Source organism: Sinohyriopsis cumingii, chromosome 3 (genome assembly GCF_028554795.1).
Source record: "Sinohyriopsis cumingii isolate HCF-2022 chromosome 3, ASM2855479v2, whole genome shotgun sequence".
Lineage (NCBI taxonomy): Eukaryota > Metazoa > Mollusca > Bivalvia > Unionida > Unionidae > Sinohyriopsis > Sinohyriopsis cumingii.
Genome location: NC_142963.1, coordinates 145,967,964 through 145,988,904, shown reverse-complemented (window position 1 = coordinate 145,988,904; position 20,941 = coordinate 145,967,964). Strand labels below are relative to the sequence as shown.

General features: G+C 36.8%; 1 protein-coding gene across 1 annotated transcript in view; it reads left to right on the top strand.

The window, feature by feature from the left end:
• The first annotated feature begins 696 nt into the window (after positions 1 to 696).
• LOC149804077 (uncharacterized) overlaps positions 697 to 20,941 on the top strand; it is a 75,212-nt gene continuing 54,967 nt past the window's right edge. The window contains exons 1-3 of the mRNA XM_089953995.1: positions 697 to 873; positions 1,208 to 1,370; positions 18,528 to 19,349. Of these exons, the coding sequence (XP_089810121.1) occupies positions 1,301 to 1,370; positions 18,528 to 19,349 (892 nt within the window). The 5' untranslated portion in view covers positions 697 to 873; positions 1,208 to 1,300. The remainder of the gene's footprint in view (positions 874 to 1,207; positions 1,371 to 18,527; positions 19,350 to 20,941) is intronic.

The window sequence follows — 20,941 nt, the reverse complement described above, 5'->3', positions numbered from 1 at the left end:
TAATTAATTTCATAGTAGATAGATGCATTCAGGTAAACACAGCATTATCAATGCCAACGTAATCCGATTCCAAGCCCAGTCCGAGAAGCCACACGAGTAACACATAGCTGATAGTACTGTAACTGGCCATTGCAAATGTATCGCAGGATGAGTTAACTCATCATTATTATCCATATTTGTTCAAGGAGTTAGCAAACTGAGAGAGAGAGAGAGAGAGAGAGAGAGAGAGTAAAAATTCCTTAGCCAATCCAATGTATCATAAGCAGGTTTGGTATTCACATTCATTCCCATTTAATTTATTGACTAAATGGCAAATCTTTGAAGAATCTGCTTAATATGTGATGTGCCGCCTTTGGTGTTCATTGTTTGCTGCTAATTAGACAAGTTAACTTGCTTATTTTCGGATTATTCATTACCATACAGTCATAAGAAGGCGGGGCGGAGTTAAGATGATAGTCACGATGCAGTAATATAAAGCAATAGATACTCATTTATCGTTAAAAAAAAATACTTGATGAAAACGTACAGTTCAACTCTTATACTTGTGGGCTGGCATATATTGTTTACTAAGATCTGCCGCGATCTATAATGATAAATGTTTTATTCATGTAAGAAGTGTAGGTCAGTCGAGATGCTCTACGTCAAATGCGCATGACCGTACCGGATAAGGCTATGGGATAGGTTTGGCCAGCTAAAAATAGTATCTGAAAATGATCTATACAGAATTTAGGTTCGCAGAGACGAATTCTCAGTCTTGTAGGTCTAGTGAAGGTTGCACATACGATTTTCTTATCCTGTTGATGTCAATACAGCATGAGAACTGCTCTTACCCCTCTGCAGCTTTCGCTGGATTCGCAAGGAAAATGTTTGTTGGTGAGTTTCATACGTTTCCTTTCCTAAGACGCAGACTATATCTCCCTGGGTTGTGCTGCTCCAAGTTGAGAGAGAGTGTTATCTGTCGTTTAGATAATCCATCATTTCCTCTCACAAATGGTCTCCGAGATATAGGTACGATGCTCAACAATACCTCAACCTATTACATATTCGCCTAACGTTAATGTGGTTGGGGAACCTATCTAAAGGAAAAAGTAAATTTTCAGTATACGAGCTATACGAGTGAGCTTCTATCCACCAATAATATTTTTTGCGCAAAGAATTCAACAGCAAGAAGGGTCTAATCTGAATTGTTTTGCTTTATCCTTTGCAGACCGAGATTGAAGTGTGTCTTGCGTTAGGTGGACAAGCCACTTCAGTTGGAGCCAGTAAACCGTAAACCTTAGAGTCCTTTAAGAATGATTCAATGGCCACAGCAAATGCAAAACCAGCGGACTTCAGACTGGTTTGTAATGGGACTCTGGAACTGGAAAATCGTATGAGATAGATAAGACATGATATCTGGCTATTTTCTATGCTTAAATTGTGTTTTATAACTTACTGAATTCGATAAGGACAAAATGTACCATCTTAATATTCAATGCAATGAAAATAAGATGGTTTAGCAGTAGTAAAGGATGGCACTTGAGGGACGAATGGGTTGGGGACTGTTAAATAGGGTCAAAAGATTCTGGGAACAAACATGAAATTTAACATAGGCGCCATCTTGATTCATAGCTACATTGTAATAGTGTAATATAAAGTGACGGTCTGCAGACAAATGTTGTACGACATCAGGTGCAATTGTCTATTTTGTAACAGTGTTTCTCGTGTTTGGAAAAGACACGCGAGTTTGGTTTAACCTCTAAAATTTAAATAAAAGGCTGTATTACATTTTACTTGATAAAGGCAGGGACATATAAATACACTGAGGTCGTGTATCTTAACAGATGCCCTGAACGATGATTAATTAATTAATGTATTAATTTCATAAACTCGTCTTTAGTTCTATCATATATAGGGTTCATTTTGCCTAAAAACATGAAACGTTAAATATATCTATAGACACCTTTTGTAATGACTTGACATTCAGCTATGTACTGACCGTGTGAAAGAAGGGGTATAAAGTAGAATTTAAATCCCTTCTAAATAAAGCTAATACCCCTAACCCTAAAATTTATTTCCACCTATAATGACCGTAACCTCCCATTTTAATGAAAATTACCATCCCATTCGCATCTGTTTTTAAAACTCTACCCCTAACCATAATCTCTGTTACCACCTATAATGCCCCTACTCTCCTGCTTAAGTTATATCTAGTTTCCCATTGTTGAAAACCAATAAACTAAAGGAACTGTGTGGGAGAGAATGTGCACATGAACACCAAGAAAGTTAATGCAGAGTCGGTGCCAGGAAGATATTTCTCAACCAGATTAATTAGGCAGTTTCAGGGAACATACATCATAATGTACAGCATTCACATGATTTTATGATAACATGGATAGATTTCATGATTTTTTGATAGCATGGATTGATTTCATGATTTTATGATAACATGGATTGATTTCATGATTTTATGATAACATGGATTGATTTTATGATAACATGGATTGATTTCATGATTTTATGATAACATGGATTGATTTCATGATTTTATGATAACATGGATGGATTTCATGATTTTATGATAACATGGATTGATTTCATGATTTTATGATAGCATGGATTGATTTCATGATTTTATGATAACATGGATTGATTTCATGATTTTATGATAACATGGGTTGATTTCATAAACTGGATCCTTCCTAAATTCTCAGGATTTTTTTTGCAATTTTTTTGTTGTAAATTGAGATAGTAATGATTTTTTATAGGTGTTTGTTAGTGTTTTGTATTGCACTGAAGTTCTAATATTCGCCTTAGTAAGGCTTTTTGGTGAATCATACAAACATGAAACAAAAACAAACAATCCAGGAATGAAATTATTCAGATTTTGTGATGTGTGGTCATTGGGTGATTATATCAAATTGTTTTAGTGCTTGTACTGGTGATCTACTAATCATCAGTCAATTAGTAATTGCCAAGTACTTTAATTGCTATCCAGAACCAAGTTATTTACTATCAACAAACCAATTTTCTACTATCTAGTACCCTGTAATATGCTATTCTGCCAAAAAATTATATCCTACCAACACCCCAGTTATCTACTATTCACTAATCAGTTATCTCCTATCTAATACCTAGTTATCTAATATCCAGAGCCCAGACTATATATACTATCGACCAGCTAAGTATCTACTGCCAGCATAAAGATACATATTACTCACATTCAGGTCTTTCAATTTGTTATATTTTGGTTGCAACAAAATCTGACTTTTTCTACACTCTTAATTATATTTTTAAGAGCTGGCCTGTTTCAAAGTAGTGTTCCTCAATACTCAGCAAATTCTCTCTGTATTTCAGATTTTAAAAGGTAGAATTCTGTTAGCGTCATGTGAGGTCAAAGTTTCATTGATCAAAATTAATACAAAGTTACAACTGGACATCTTCACTGGCTGTGGTACATCACCTGTAACAGTTGGAATTTATTGTTTAAAATCTAGGTACAGAGTGGTTTGGCAAAATGGAATGTGCTGAAGTTAAGTTTGGTTTTCCATTGATATAAACCACCAAACTAAAGCACTCACACATGTGCGCGTGTGGATGGGTGTGTGGGAAATAAAACACAGCCACTGACCTTCGCACAGTTTGTCCCACTAGTGCTACCCTCTACTACTTGTAACTCCATTTGCAGATCTCCTTATGGTCTGAAATGCATAAAAAAGTATTCGCTGAATATTTGTAAAAATATTTCAGAAATGAATCTATTTCAGTGTCTCAAAAATCTGCGAGAGACACTATTTCCAGCAGTATATATGAATTTACTCAAGAAAATATAATAAAAAATATAACTTGACCAGACATAACAATTCTTTCTTACTTGCGACAAAAAAGTCTTTGACTGTCAACCCTGATTTAATGGAATCACATAAATCCAGATGATGTAATTTATTTTAAAATTGTTTTAACAAATATTCGCATACTAAGCTTTACAGTAAGATAATGTTGTCATGAAGATATATTGTTAGAATGTAATGAATGTGAAATTTGCAGGTACATTGAATTAAATTTGTTGCAATGCTAAGGGTGAATTTTTTTTAACAATGGCATCATGGCCTTGCTTATTCCATTGAATAAAGGAAATAGAAATGAATCTTGACAACCAAAAGACAGTACACAAGAAAGACATGACAAATGTTTTTGTTGTTGTTCTAGGGTTTAACGCCATTTTTCAGCACAAGATAGGCCATACATGGCGGTCAGTATAACTGGTGGAGGAAGAACCCTGGAAAACCCAGGGAAGAACCACCAACCCACGAGAAGCTACAGGCAGGCTTTCCCATGTACCCACCCTAGCCGAGCCTTGGACTTGAACCCACGCAGACAGAGGTGAGATGGCAGTAATCTGGAATGGTGAGTGCTTTAGACCACTCGGCCACTCGGGGCCCCCATGACAAATATACTTAAAACAATATTTGTATATTTTTATTGGATTTTTGTGATTTTCTGTGCTTTTTTATAACATAATTTGCACGTATAATATATTCCTTTCACTATGTGCAGTGCAAAAATATCATACAGTAGCATATAATATGTGGGCAGTATAGGAAACAAAATAGCCTAGCATGGGAAATGCATTACCTGGAAACTGGGGTGGGATGCTATGGGGCATTTGGGAATTTAACATTATGGCAAAATTTGGGATGGTATAGGATCTCTGAAAATCTAACCTTATGGTCATGTTTTGGACAGTTTTATGGTTTGGTGCTTTAGGGTACAATGACAAAGCAGGTTATTTAGTGCTGAGGTAATTGGAATAAAGTTACTTGCACAAGAATACACCCCAGTAGCTGACCTGGACTGGTCTGATGGTAGGATGCAAACCCACTCCCTTTTGGTTGTAAGTTTGGGAATCAAGCCACTGAGCCACTGTGGCTCCCCTGTTTTGGACAGTATTGGGCCAGTCAAGAATTAACATTGCTCTTGGGCAGTAAGGGAATTTAACATAGATGGGCCTGATTAGGTGGTATAGGAATGTAACATTATACAGTCATGTTTTAAAATGACCCTTTGGGAGTTATGAATATTTTATATTAGGTATGACATAATGAGTCTTATGGCATAAAGAAATTTTTATAGTACATTTACCACTATGTGACTTTGGGAATTTAGCACTCTAGGGTTTATGAAATTTGAACAGAGTATGTTAGACACACCTAGGGACATGCAAGGATATATCCTCACTGGCCAACACCTTTTCTTGCTGGCAATACTTACCTGGACTTACTAACACCTATTCCAACTGATCAATACTATTATTACTTACTAGAGTTTGGGACGAGCCTAGGCTCGAGCTCGAGGCTCGATAGTTATGGAGCATTTTCGGGGGCTCGAAGCTTGAGGTCGAAGTTCGACGAGCTTCAAGCTTACGCCTAGAAAAATTCTCCGTTTTTTGATATTATCGGATCGGATAAACCCGTGCGATAATTAATTGACTGTGGGAATGAGCGGCTTTACAGATTTACACGGCCTACGCATCCCCGTGTGTTGGTCGACCTTGCAACGGTCATCGCTGGGTGCTGCTAAGGTAACAATTCCGACTATTATGATTGCGGCTGACGGGGAGAAGGGGTTTTTCAACTTCTGCAAGCGCGAGAACCGGTGAACTTCTCAAGCGTTTGGCCTGACGATGAGTGGTGCCGGAGGGGCAGTAGGCGCACAACTGACGCCCGAGGGATTTCTTTTAAAACTGATTTTTGAACAGTTCAAGCAACATAAACATGTTATCAGCGATTTTTCATATTGTATCTGCTCTTTGTTTGTTAATTTTTACTTATATTTTATTTCTAAAGCAGTAGTGATGTCAAAAAATAAGAAATCAGCTGTTTGGACTTATTTTAACACCCACGAAAAGGATAATTTCGCAGCTTGTAATGAATGTAAGCAGACAATTTCATGACCACATGGAAACACTTCAACAATGCATCGACATCTGCTTAGCATTCATCATATTGACGTCAACAAGGATGAGTCTGAAATAGAGCCGAAGAAAATGAGAACAATGTATAACTTTGTTGTCAAAACTTCACTGGAAGAAATAGTTTCGAAATTCACTGCAGTTGATGGATTCTCGATTCAGAAAATCACTCATTCAGAATTTATTCGTCAGTCGCTGTCATTAAGAGGAATGAAGCTACCTGCTGATGAAAGATTGGTGATGGCCCTTATTTGCGATTTTGAAGAAAAAGTGAAGCAACAAGTCATACAGGATTTTAAGAAAGAACTCTCAGAATCAAAGAGATTTTCAATATCATTGGACAAATGGACAAGTATCGGAAATTGTCGATTTCTCAACATCAACCTTCATACGGTCTCGTCAAAATGTATCAATCTTGGTCTTGTCAGAATTTACGGAAGTTGTAATGCTGAAAGAATGAACGAGCTTGTTGAGGAACATCTTAATTCTTTTGGTGTCTCATTCAAACAGGATAATGTTGCCTCTACCGGTGATGGAGCAAGTGTCATGATCAAGCTCGGAGAAGAATCACCCGCTCTGTATCAAGCCTGCCTTAATCACGGATGCATTTGGGTGTTACAAAAACTTTTTACAGAGAAAATTGCCCAGGTCAAGGAATTTCAGTTTTTTCATGCGAAGAAACTGGACAGACTGATGATTTCGATGAAAGCAACGATGAATTGAGTGCTGAAGAAGTTGAGATACAAAGCAAATCATGGAAGGAAAATATAAACACTGTGAGAGAAATCTTTAAATTTTTCAAAGGCACAGCCATAGGATCGGATGCATTTAAAGCTAAAAGCTCAGAAAAATTTAACGTAGAACAACAACTGTCCCTTGACTGCAAAACTAGATGGAATTCCATGCTAAAAATGCTGGAAATCTTGATTAAATTATACGATGTCACCAATGAAGTGCTGAGTGAAATCGGATCCGAGCATCTCTTAACTAATTTGAACATAGAATTATTGAAATCCATAGTTTTGGCATTGAAACTGGTTGAGGTTACTCTTAATGCTATGAGCGAAAAAAGGCTTCTCTGAGAACCGCTTATGTTGCTATTAGCTTCATGAGGGAAAAATTGTCTGCACAAGGAACAGAGATCAGTCGTACTCTTTTAGAAAATATTGATCATTACATCGACGGTAGAGTTAATCAACAACTTATGGATCTTATGATTTCTCTGCACCATTTGGATAATGTTCCATCCAAAACTTCTATTAAATTAGCAACAAATTTGATGAAGCGGCTATTTCCATCGGCAAATATTGCAAATGAAGAAGCACATGATGAGAAAGTAACAATTAACCATAACGAGCTCTCACTTGAAGATGAACTTAGATTTCGATTGGAAGCTTCTAGCACTCGGGGATCTCTTCAAACCAATCGATTTAAGAAATTACACCAAGAATTTTCCTTGTCAAAAAGTAATGGTGAACTGACTGAAAATTTGAGGCGATTATCAGATGCCATCAGAACAATCAAACCGACTTCAATTGATTCAGAAAGAGCTTTTTCAGTTGCTACTGATTTCTGTACAAAATTGCGATCAAAGTTATCTGATAAATCTCTGCATGCTCTTGTCTTTTTGAAATACTATTATATTAACAAGAATGATTTTTAAATAAATTATAAAGAAAATTATTTTTCGTACTACTCAAGCTTGAAAGCTCGAAACAAACTATCAAGCTCGAGCTCGCACAAGCTTCAAATCCCCGAGCTTTCCTATACTCTAATTACTTACCAATGCATATTGTAACAGACCAACATTATATTTTAATGACCAATACCTATTCAGACTGACCTAACCTATTTTAACTGACCAGCACCTATTCTAGTTTATCAACATCTTTTTGGACAATGGCCAAGCAAAAAATGATTCAGTTTGCCAAATGCAGCATTTATATGTACATTGTACTATATTAAGATTCCAGTTCTGTTTTTAATTTAGCTATAGGATGTCTGACCTTATTATATGAACACAATTGCAAACAATGTTTAGATATTAAAGTTTATTCCATTTAATGCTATTTCATTTCATAAACTCTATCAAGTTTTAAATTTGACATAAGGTCTCATGCTCGTTTATACAGAAAACAAAGTAAAATTATGTTTAAAATGTCTGCTTTCTACAAAATATAGTATTTTTTCACTCAGCTTCATCCTTCATGGTAGAGTTGTAACCCACAGAACACTACAGTTATTGGCAAGGCATATTTAGTTGCTGATACACTTGCATGGACATAATGTGCCCGGTTTTATGCAGAGTCCATGGTAGTCTCTATGTCATCATTATTTTCTCTCTTGAATACACACCCACTAACACATTGTCACAACTATTTAAATGCCAATGAAACATGCCAAAAGTATTTTCTTTCTTTATTGGAAGTTTTGTTGAAGTTCAGAAACGGTGGTGTTAAGTTTTGCAAATCGATATCAGAAGATAATAATAATAGTAATGAGGATTTTGTGTAGCGCCTAATCTTTAGAAGCTCTAAGTGCTTTACAACATTAGACAAAACCTATAAGATAAAAAACATATAATAATATTATTACAAAAACAAACACGATGAAATTAGAAAAACATTAAAAAATAAAATAACATGCTGAGAGTATTTCAGGTAGGAAACATTATTAGGTCTTTAAGTTTGTTCTTGCAGTCGAAATAAGTGGGTTTTGAGAGCACTCTTGAATGTGATCACTGTGCCTTTGTGTCTGAGTTCAGTGGCCAATTCATTCCACGTTGCTGGGCCTTGGTATGCAAAAGAACGCTGTCCATATGACTTTGTTTTCATAGTGGGAATAATGAGTATACGATTGTCAGAAGATGAGCGTAAGTATCTCGATGGTGTGTACACATGGGTGAGATCGGATAGGTATGTTGGACTAGACTCCGACAGTGAAAAAAGCACAGAGAACAAATTTTGTTTCTGGATTGAATGGATAGCCAGTGTAGGGTACAGAGCAGCGGGGAGGTGTGCTCTGATCGTGGTACTATAAGTATGATCCCAGCAGCTGTGTTTTGAACTTTTTGAAGTTTCTCGAGTAGATATTGAGATGAACCAGACAGAATTGAGTTACAATAGTCCAGTCTTGAAAGTACTAATGAACACACAAGAGTTTTAGGGGCATCAACTGAAAGATATTTGCGAATTGAGCTGATGTGTCTCAGCTTAAGATATGCAGCCTTGCATATGTTCATGACAGGTTGGTGCAATATGAGAGTACTGTCCAGAGTAACACCTAGGTTTCGTACTGATTGTGCGAATTTAATGTTGGCGTTGCTGTTATTTATTGTTTGAGGTAAAGGATGTGAATGAGAAAGTTTTTGTGTTGTGATCTGAATGGCCTCAGTTTTATCATCATTCATCTGCAGCTTGTTACATGTCATCCATGATTTCACATCAGAAATGTACCTGTCTACACCTTGGATAGTAGCATCAACTTCAGTTGGGTGGTTAGATTTGTATATATGGGTGTCATCAGCGTACAATTGGTGAGACACTGGATGATGATCTATGACACTTGAGAGCTGCTGAGTGTATTAGAATGAAGAGAACAGGTACAAGAACAGACCCCTGTGGAACACCACAACATAGATCAACTGGGCTGGAGTGTATTCCATTTGCAGATACAATTTGTGTCCTGTTGACCAAGTAGGACTCGAACCACAGTAAGGCTGTATCATGAATGCCAAATACATGCTGGAGACGGTGAAGTAATATATCATGGTCTATTGTGTCAAATGCTGCAGACAAATCAAGGAGGGTGAGGACTGTAATCTTTCCACTATCCAATGCAGAGAGAATGTCGTTAACTACTTTTAGAAGAGTAGTTTCAGTACTGTGGCAAGGGTGATATGCAGATTGTACATTGCTAAAAAGACTGTTTGAATTTAGTTGAGATACAAGCTGGGATAGAACAACTTTTTCTAAGATTTTTTATATGAATGGGAGATTACAAACTGGGCAGTAGTTCTTTAAATCGTTATGGTCTAGTGTTGGTTTCTTCAGCAGAGGCTTTACAATGGCAGTTTTGAAAAATGATGGGTATTTGCAACTATGTCATGCACAAGCAAAGAAACATTCAAACTGCATTCAACATTTTAGAACAGGATAGTTCTTTTACATATACTTCATTATGCTCAAATAGTTATAATGTAAAATGAATTCTTTGCTCTTTGCATCTCCAAATGTGATTATTTAATCTTAGCATATAAAATGTAGCACACGTACAACATATTGTTTAAAAGTCTTTTATATATATATATATATATGTGTGTGTGTGTGTGTGTGTGTGTGTGTGTGTGTGGAAAAGTTCAAGAGGATCTAAATTGCAACATACACCGCTCCCCTATCCCCACTCCACCAGATTTTATTACCATTCTAGGACAAAGCCATTTAACCCACCCACCCCTCTATTACTTTGTCTTGTCTTCACAGCATGCACATATGCCCAGGCGTGAAAGTCAATAACAGGCATACTGCAAGATGAAAATTCATGTGCGGTAGAGAACTTCAACATAGATCAGTAACAACAAAACCTTTATTATTATACTACTATTGTCAATCATTCGATTGCAAAATCATACCAGTTGTGACTATTGAACATAACAAAAGTGTTCTGGCAAACATTTTAAAATTTACCTGATTTTCACTGATTTATCAAAGTAATTTATGCTAATTGTTTTATCCTCAATAGCCACAGAGAACATCTCGTTAAGTGTGTTGAAACTGCTTTGTGCTGCCAAGATAGGTTTTGAATAAACAAGTATCGCGGATGCAGCCATGACGAGATAAATTTGCCAGCGCCTCCAGACATGCCGGTTACTATTGATAACAATAAGATATCTGTATATAGGTTCATCTAGGATAGTTTGCAAAGGCAGAGTCCAATAAAACAGTGGTTGTCACTACAGCTTTGGGTTAAATACTCAAGAACTTCAAGTATCAGGGCAAACCCGTATGAGTCAAAACGTAACAGTTGTTGAGGCCACACCATGTATGCAAGCCAATGAGTGCCAGGTCTTGCTGATGAATCCAGGTTGATGATGCAGTTTCAGGTGTACAGGATGCGAATTCATTAAGAATAAAGACACAGCAGAAATGCTTGCAATGATTGAGTGGCTGTGAGGAATGGAAATCTTCCACCGTCTTTTGCATGTGTGCCGCCTTTGACTTTGAGAACTATAATGTTAGCAAGGTGCAGGGAAGCTTCAGATACTCCTTCCCAATAAAATATCATCACATGACGGGTTTGATTGTTAACCCAACTAGAATCTTAAAACGCTACAAACGTGTTCGGTGCCGTGAGGCGGTGTTAGTTACTAATTAGTGTTTTTGATGTGTTGAGGCTATGTTAGATACTGAATTGTAAACTGACCCTGTTCAGTAATCTGTATCTTAAAGTCTGTGGTGAGTGCAAGACATTACACCGTTAAGAACAAACTTGATAAATGAGCAATGTTAATGTTATCAGTTGCATTGTTAGAGGTACCTTTCCGAGTTAACATAACTGTGTTGGCCCCAAAAATGACCCTCCAGACATATTTGCAAAAACCTGAATATGTGACTGAGGGGGATCACACACGAAAATAGCAATTGGGGTCCATGAAGTTGTAATCAGCATTGTGCACGCCAAGGTTTAAATTAGGGTTTGTACTTTGTATAGGTGCAATTAGCGGATTGGTTGGCCATGAAAATACATTAAGTAAATTAATGCTCAATATACTTATGATATGCATGTTTGTTTGAGTCCTTATAAAACTTCATTGTTGGGTCAGGCAACTTCTCGTTGTCATCGCTGTGGTAATGAATCCGATGATTATCATGGCAATGTCGATATTGTCAAGAAGTTTTAAAAAAAGAATCTTTTCCGTTGATTTAATAAAGTGTGTTGTCGAACAAAGTCATTGTGACATTGTACCAAATCCAACTGTGATATTGACCTAATAAGTTTTTTTTCCAGACTGTATCAGCTTACTATCGACTTTTAAGATGGTCCCGCATGGTAGAAAATAATGTCTCTAACCATATATGATAAATACTGAAAATCATTGGTAATGCGATCAACCTTCACAAGCACACCCATTTTTTTCTGACCCATAATCGGATATTTTGTGGATTTATTTTCCTTATCACTTATACATTATTAATTTCATCTAATACCCTTTGCAAGACAACAGTAATCCACTTCTCATTATCATATTTGAAACCATCCCAATCACCCCTATACATTGTGCAGCGGCTTCATTGGTGATTTTACTAACTGGAACTGGCACTGTTGCTATCAGTGGAAGTGTAACTGTCTTTCATGATGACCAATTCACTAATTGTCAAATCGATTGAACCGCCTGCAATCCTAGATTTTTTTTAACAGTCTGCATCAAAATTTAAGATACTGTCAATGACTCGCATTGCAACTTGTTTAGCAGTTGGTGCCACGCCTGTGGTCAGGGCCATGGGCACATTTTTACATCTGTAAGTAATCCCAGACATCATAAAGGCCATATCTGTAATATGTCATATGAACGTGTTTTCACCTTGACAACTCACACTGATATGATACGTCCGCATATGCCTGTCATTATATTTGAACATCAGGTTGATCTCTATTGTTCAGTTGTATTGCTAAGGTCTCCACGCGCATGTCTAACGTATGCCCGCCCTGGTCCACAGGGGTACAACGAATATGTGCCACCTGACCAATATGACATGGAAAATGCACAGGCGCAGTGGGAGTAATCGATAACAGATCATCTGGTCATGGCAAGCACAAATAATATATAACCCTGTGAAGCTTTGGTTGTTGAGGCTAAATCTTCATAACTACTAATGATGGTGCCATGGTCAGATTTACGTGAGTCATAATGGTGATCCCAGCAATATAACTGGTACCATCTGGTCCTGCACACAAAATTCATTGCTTGTGAAAGCCTCATTAATATCTTCAGGCCAACCAATAATTTTTTCAGCATCAATTGTGCAAAATATGATGTTGATTCTTTCGAGATAACAGAGCATAGTCTGGGCTGGTGTACACGTGTGTAAATTTTAGAAACTTTATCAGTCACCAATGTGATCCTTGGTTGTATCTTATTATTTATTGATTCAACCTCGTACATGCCAGTGGTAGCAACCGTCTGGCAAAATACACGCGATTTATTTGTGGGAAATCCCCCAAATGACCATAATCAAATATAAGACCAACTGTGATAAATCCACAATGATCCTTGTGTGAACTCGAGTGTGCAGGATTGACCTATGGTGACTGTTGTAGAATAAGTCACATATAATTCAGTTTCCTTTGATGAGATCGCGATCATCGAGTTACCGATTGGGTTTGTGTTTGCAACTACATGCTGTATTGCCGCACTGATTTTGCAATAAATTGACTCAGAACTCATCACTGGTGTGCGTACTTCGTTCGTTATATTCATCATCAATGTCTTCAGCAAATTCACACATCAACATGCGACACATCCCCAGGTGAAATATGTCATTGCTGAGTAGCTCCAGACAAATTGATGCATCCTCATCAATGACTTCTGATTTTTTGTTGCCCAGCGAACCAAGCCTACAAGTGCTTCCAACTGATCCGCAAGGTTATGGGGGTCACTCAGTTCAAAAAAAGTTTCTCCTTTAATCTCTTGCTAGTATGCATGTATGACTGACGCTTGGTGTGCTGTCTTTGAAATTCACACTCTTGTGGGGTTTGTATGATGGTGGATGTTTCCGGATTCTGAGTGCCTCATCATCTTCCCGTCTTTATTGCTCATATGCATGTTTTGTTCTCCTAGCAGCCTGTGCACTTCGTCTTGTGTGAATACAATTGGTTGGGCCTCATATGGTGATACACGTCTTGGTTTGTGTATAGGTGCACATTGTTCTCGGGTTTGGGGTAACACATGTCTTATTTATTCCGGTGTGAGTGAAGAAGGTCTCTGTTACTCTTGCTTATGTGCACGTCTTTGTTTGACTTCTTTGTGTTCTCTTACCCATTTTGCCATTTCTTTTTTATTGTTTTCGGTCGTGTGGATTGTTCTGGTCGCTGCCTATTTATTTCTCTTGTAATCTTACCTATTTCTGTGACTGTTGCAGTGTGGTTGATACAGGATTTTCTTTTCTCTCGGGCTGCAGGTGGTATTGCCTCAGAAGGAACTGGCAAATATTTGCCTGAGGGTGCCAGTGTCTTTCATTGTCTACTTCTTGCATCAATGTTTGCAGTATTGTGCTTTCATCAACATTTCCACCTGCAACTGTTTAATGCATTCTGTAATAACAATCAGCAGGCATGTATTTTAACTATACTATCTTCCCTGTACATCCACTTTGACCATACGTCATTTATATTCATTGGTGGTTGTCTTTTCAAGTAATCTTTCCATTGGGTGGAATGCATCCCAACAGCGACCCTTAAAGGATTTTCGAAGATCCATTGATGGCCTGGTTCAATGAAATTTTGCGGTTTTGTTTTAGCATAATATTGATATATGGTTGGTATTGGTTGGGGTGTGTGAAAGATTCTCAAGTGCTGCTCAGAAGTCTTTATCAAGTTACTTTGCACCAAACTGAAATTTCTCCATCTGAAATGGCAACTGTTCAATGGTTAGGACTGTCGTGGCAACAGGACCCATCATCTCGACAGTGGTTTTCGCTACTTTTGTTGCTTCTTCTGCGATTTCAGGCATTTGTTTGAATAGTGGTGCAAACATTTGTTCGAAGCTCATTGTGAGATTTCCAGAGCAGTTTGTCTTGACACTTTTACGACCAGCTAAAACGTTACAATCAGATTCTGGTATGTTGCACCAATTAAGTCAATAATATTGAAACTATACAGCTCCTGTGTGAACTCTGGAAACATTCTAAAATTCTGACTACATCATAACATGATGCCATGTATAACTGATCCCACATTAACAATCTATAATATTTAGCAACAACTAATCAAGGAACTCTCTCAGAAAATCTTGTATGGTCCCTTCATTGCGCTTGGCATACGCTTTGTAATTCAACCTCTTCAATTCAGTTGCATACCTTTCGACAGTCTCACCATATTTCTAGTCTTGGTGGCTAAACTGAGGGCCATATGTTTTTGCAGTACCAACAGTCCTAACTAGGCTGACTAAACTAATTCTTTGCATTTTATACTTCATAATCTACGCGTACTCTGTGAGACAATTGCCCATGCACAAATTCACGTGCAGCACTTTGTAACCTTGGAAGTACTTCCTATAGCTTTTCTTCCAATACCCACCTCTGATGGTTGACAACTTCAAATCTATTAAAGCACACTTTCCACCTCTCTTTTCCACTAAAGGGTGGTAACATTGGGGGCTGTTTCTTTTCCTGGTTCTTTGCCCAATGCATCTGTGATAACTTGCACTAGATGTTTAAAAGGATTTACTAACATTCTCTGATGACATTCGCATATTTCTCAGGTTCTTTATATTTTCTCTGTGACTCGTCTTCCATGGCGCAGAGACATTATTGTCATCACCTTATTCTCAATAGTTAAGTGAAACACAGTCTCTCGATCTCTTCGATCTTTCCTGTTGTCTACAAAAGTTGCTTGCAGCTCATCCATTACACCCATAATGGTGGTTTCTAACTTGGATACTTTCTTTAACATTGCTTTCACAGCTTTGGCTATATCGGAATCCAGTGTAGCTGGTTCCATATACATGTACTATGTTTACAGAAAGCCTCAATATTTTCTGCATCTCTAACCCCAAGTGCGGCACCAGTATAGTCCTACATCGTAAAACACATCACCTGATATTTTTTTTCGGGTGGGGGTGATGGGTCTCACTGCCTAACTAATGGTGCTGTGTAGATTGTTTTGATGTCGACTAACAGTGTAAGGAAAGTCAAATTTTCAGGAATATTACACACACTGGCCACCAATAATGATGCTTTTCCACAAAGTAAAGTTATAATGCTTTTTTCAGACTTTACTTACTCTGATGTCTTTTCTCTAATAAATTCAAATTCTCACAAAAGAAATGGACCTGTTTTCAAGTTTCGGTGGCCTACATTTCAGTTGGCTGGAAAGCGATGAAAGCCGGGAATGCCAAAATCGGGTTAAGTTGAAATATTATTCTTCAACGAAAGAAATATAAATTATATGCCTATTGGGCCTGTAGGCAACATTTCATTTCGTTCAAGAAACATATCCCCCACATGAACCTACTTAAACATACTTTGGCATACCTCGACTACCGTTGCATTGCAAAAAATTCAAATGTATGTCAATGGAACATGAAAATGTGACCATTTGTTGTGTCATGTTTTCATTCCACCAGGATAAAGACAGCACATTAAGTATATTAATTACACATATAGGCTGCCAAGTGTGTGAGATATTCCTGAAAGTTTGACTACTCATTCTGATGTCAACCGACATCGGAACATGCTATACAAGGCTGTTATTTGGGTAGTAAGACATAGCACTAAAACAAAAACGTGCTATGTCTTACATTGTAGGACTAGGCATCAGTATTGATATACTCCAAGATACTGACTCCATTGGATTTTTGATGTGTTATGACTACAGATCTTAAATTATGTGGCAGAAAGAAAGTGGAATGGATAATTTTAAGTAAACTCAACAAAAAATATATTTTTCTGAAAATTAAATCAATGAGAACTTTAGTAATGCCAAAAGAATATTTTAAATAAAATATTCCTCTCAAATTATTTCAACACAGATAGATTCCAAGAGATTATTCAAAAACAAAAATGAAATCCTTATTAATATACATTTTCACATGATGTAATAGAATGTGAAGATTTCCAGCGGAAAAACCTAGTCTAACTGTAAACAAGACTGATCTTGAACTCTTGCTATATAAACATGCTGTCTACGACCTACAATCATGGACAAAAGTTAGCTATGTAAACATGTTATTTACAACTTTCAACCATGGATAAAAGTTAAATACACAGTATAAATGCAATATAATACCCCCCAGAGAAAAAGAAAGAAAAAGCACAATAAAGTTTTCTTTTACATAATTGTCAAATAACCATATACTAATTAAAATTACAGAGTAAGATGTCTTGTGAATAACAATTACACACAATAAACAGAAAATAAAAGCAATATAGGGTTTCTATACATGTGAGAGTGCATCTGCAATCACATTATATTTCCCTTTGATGTGTCTAATGTTAATCTTGTATTCTCGCAACACCAAACTCCAGCTTAACAATCTCTGATTTTTGTTTTTTCATTTTGTTAATGAAAGTAAGGGGTTTGTGATCACTGACTACAATAATCAGAGAAGGTGAACTAAAACACACTTCAGAATTTTGCAGAAACAAAAGAGCCAAACATATCTTCTTAATTGTTGAATATTTTTTCCGATGCTTGTTCAGCATTTTTAGAAAATAGCACACTGGATGATTGATACCATTTTTATATTTCTGAAATCAAATGACCACTGCATCATTTGCATCAACAGGCATTAAAAATTTCCAATAATATCCAAACCTCGCAAGAGTTGCTTTTTACTAATAGGCATTGGGAATTCAAAGATAGGCTTGCCTTTAACTTCTACAGGTTTAACTTGAACTTGTCCCACTACATATCCTAAAAACTTGATACAGGTATGGTATGGCAAAACTTTTATCTACCTTAACTGTCAGATTTGCATCACTGAGTCGATCAAAGAATTTCTGAATTCTGAATAACTTCCAATTGATCTTCCCAGGTGTCATTGTGGTGATGATGTAATCGATGTATGTGTAACAGTCATCTAGTCCAGATATTAGCATTTTCATTAAACGCTGGAATGTTTGCAAAGAGTTTTTCATTCCCGTGGGAATTTATATAGGTACATGTATAACTAAATTGATTGAATAATTAATGGTGCTTTCGCTTTCAACATACTCCTTTAACATATTTATATGACAGAATTGTTTGTTTCCACCTCTCATGAGTGTTAACGATATAGTTTAAGTCACTTGCTTTTCAATTGTATAAAGACCCGAAGAGAGCCAGAACTTATCACCAACTCTTTTCCTGTATATATCATTCATACATTAGGTTTAGTTTTGTCTGAGTTGAGTGAAGATTAGTTTCTGCAACTTCACAAGCATTTGACAACTTCTGTTTGAAATCAGAGAAATAGTCAAGAAGATTAATCTTTGAATCCTCATTGGAAAGAAGGTAAACTTTTAATAACTTCAATGGTCCACTAACAGTGTGTCCAAAAACCTAAATTAAGTGAACATAGAAGTGCAGGATAAGGTGTTGGTTTATGAAACAGAATACAGAATTGGTACTAGTGTTCTAACAGTGGTGGCTATTTATTTATTTTTGTTTTCTGGAGTGTTTGGTGTGGGATTAAAAATAAAATGCAATTAAGGTTAGTCCATACAGAAATAGTTAATTTATAAATAAACATGATTGGTAGTGACATCCTGGTGTCTGGACCCATGAAATTTCACTTTTCATTTACATGGGTTTCAAGGATATTGTCCAATAGAAACAATTCGGAAATTGTCAATTCAAGTTTTTTTGCTTTCTTCTTCAGCCGCAGCTAACCCAAGCTTCAGAAGTCTTGTATTTTTGTCTGCAAAGCTGTTGGCGGTGTTAGAAAGAGATGTCAATAAACTCCGGCTCCACTGTCTCCCTGACGGTAAGTTACTGGCGACATCACAAAGACTGACGTCAGAGCCCTGGGATGTTTGTGTGGTGGACAGGAAAGGGACCCAAGTGGCAGTGACACTGTTAGGAGGTCAGATAGAAATTATGTCAGTTGAGTCAGTATCCATAACAACGGTGAGGATATTAGATCTAAAAAAAAAATTTAAATGCTGTAATGGTGTGAGCGCATTGAAGTCTGTGGACAAACTTTTAGTGAGTGGTGTGATGTACAATAAGGATACCCAAAAGGAATGGTTTTGCTGGTGTCTAGTATCTCTTGAGGGACAAGTCGGCAAAATTCATAAGATCAGTAAATGTGTAACACCTGTTTGTGGGAGTTACTTGGCTACAAGTCCTGACGACTCCATGGTCTACATCTCGTGTTACACTTCCAATGATTCCCCTGACAATGGTGTGCACATATTTTTTGTTATGGATGGCAGGAAAAAGTTTGTGTACTGCCATAGTGACTTGCCTAAGCCCACGGATATATCTGTGGATAGAAGAGGGTATATATACTTGTGTAACTGTGACCCTCCCTGCATCCATCAACTTACAGCGAGTGGTGAAACAGTGACAATACACAAGGAGGGTATGCCACCATGGCCACGGGTGATTTGCTGGGATGAACAGCATGGAGACTTTTATGTCATAAGTGGGCGAAATAAGAAGGTTTGGAGATTCCATCTTGAGTGGATTGAGCAACAAGGTTATCACTATTTTTCATTTTATTAAGATAAGCCTTCATCTCTTAGAAAAAGTAAAACTGCATGACTGTATTTCACATGACTGTATTTCACATGAAATGATATTTATGGTGATTTCCTTGCACATAACCTTTGAAATTTTAAAGATAGCAAAATCAGTAAAAGTAAATATAAGCAGTAACCATTATGGTAAGAAGAACAGCTTAAATTTTGGAGAATTTTTATTTTTCTTCACTTGGTGAACATTTGTTTTGCTTTGAATTTTAGTATATTAACTTCATGATCAGGGTAAGAAAATGATTGAAACATATAATATATAACCAAAATTAGATAAAATGCAAAGGCTGACAAGGCGTGAGCAAGTGAAAAAAATAACTTGGTTCCATTTGGCCTGATTAAAAAGATTAATTTGATTACACAGCAGATGTAACTAAAAGCAAAAAGAACATGTTAATGCGAAATTTTCAGACTATATGATTATGATCTTAATGCATAAATCTTGACGCATGGCGATTGATCTGGAATATCAAATATGAATTAGTCAATTCGGGTCTAAAGGTATTGACTGAAATCTGAACTATATCCGAGAAAGCAAAAACACAGTAGTGGTTAAACATGGATGAAAATGATTCATATTTTTTAAGCTAACCTTTCATATAATGATAATACTGATCATTATTATTATTAATTGTATTATTATTGACAATACTAATAGTGGTGTTATTACTTATTTAACAAGGATAGCTATATTAGAATGCAACTTTATCCCTTTACCTCATGCAAGCGCCTTTTGACGCCTCTATTCCATTCACATGGAAGCACCTTTTGACGCCTCTACTCCATTCACATGGAAGCACCTTTTGACGCCTGCTGTAAACATCAGCCATTTTAAGCGCATTTTCGTAGCACCACCTTCGGGGAAAACCCCCATTAGATACTGCATTCATTTCGGTGAATGACAATTACGTCAAATCACGTGGTCACTGTTTATGCTGTGGTCGAAATCTGCTATTTAAAGTAACTGGGTCATAATCTTCTCTCTCCAAAATGGAGGTCGCGGATTTCATTCAGTACGTACAAAGTTTTCACGATTAGAATCACAACTATGAAAGCTTGAATAACTTAGGTAAAGGCTCTGAAATTGATGTAGGCAGCAATTAGTTTTTATAAATTATCAAATTCAGATGACTTAGTGATGTAGACACATGAGAAATGGCAGCTATGGTTGGCCCCGCGGCTTCACTGACTTGCCGGTGAACAAGTTCTCTCAAAATTTTAAAGCATAAAAAATTCTTCTGTGAAAAATAATTACACAGCTATAACAATCGGACTTGACTCTTACATTTTTCCACACATAATAAATATGTAACAAAAATGTAAAATGGTTAAAATTGCTCTTAAACGTAACATACGCTGCATTGCTTAACATTTAACAGGCAGGCCTATGCTTATGGAGTTGAATAGGTAACAGGTGTTCTATTTATAGCGCACCGCACTGGGTAACTTTGCTCTATGAGGTAAAGGGTTGTGTAGTCTCTGTTAATGCCCTTGTCTACTTTCTTGCAGTCTACATGCATTTATCTTGATAAAAAAA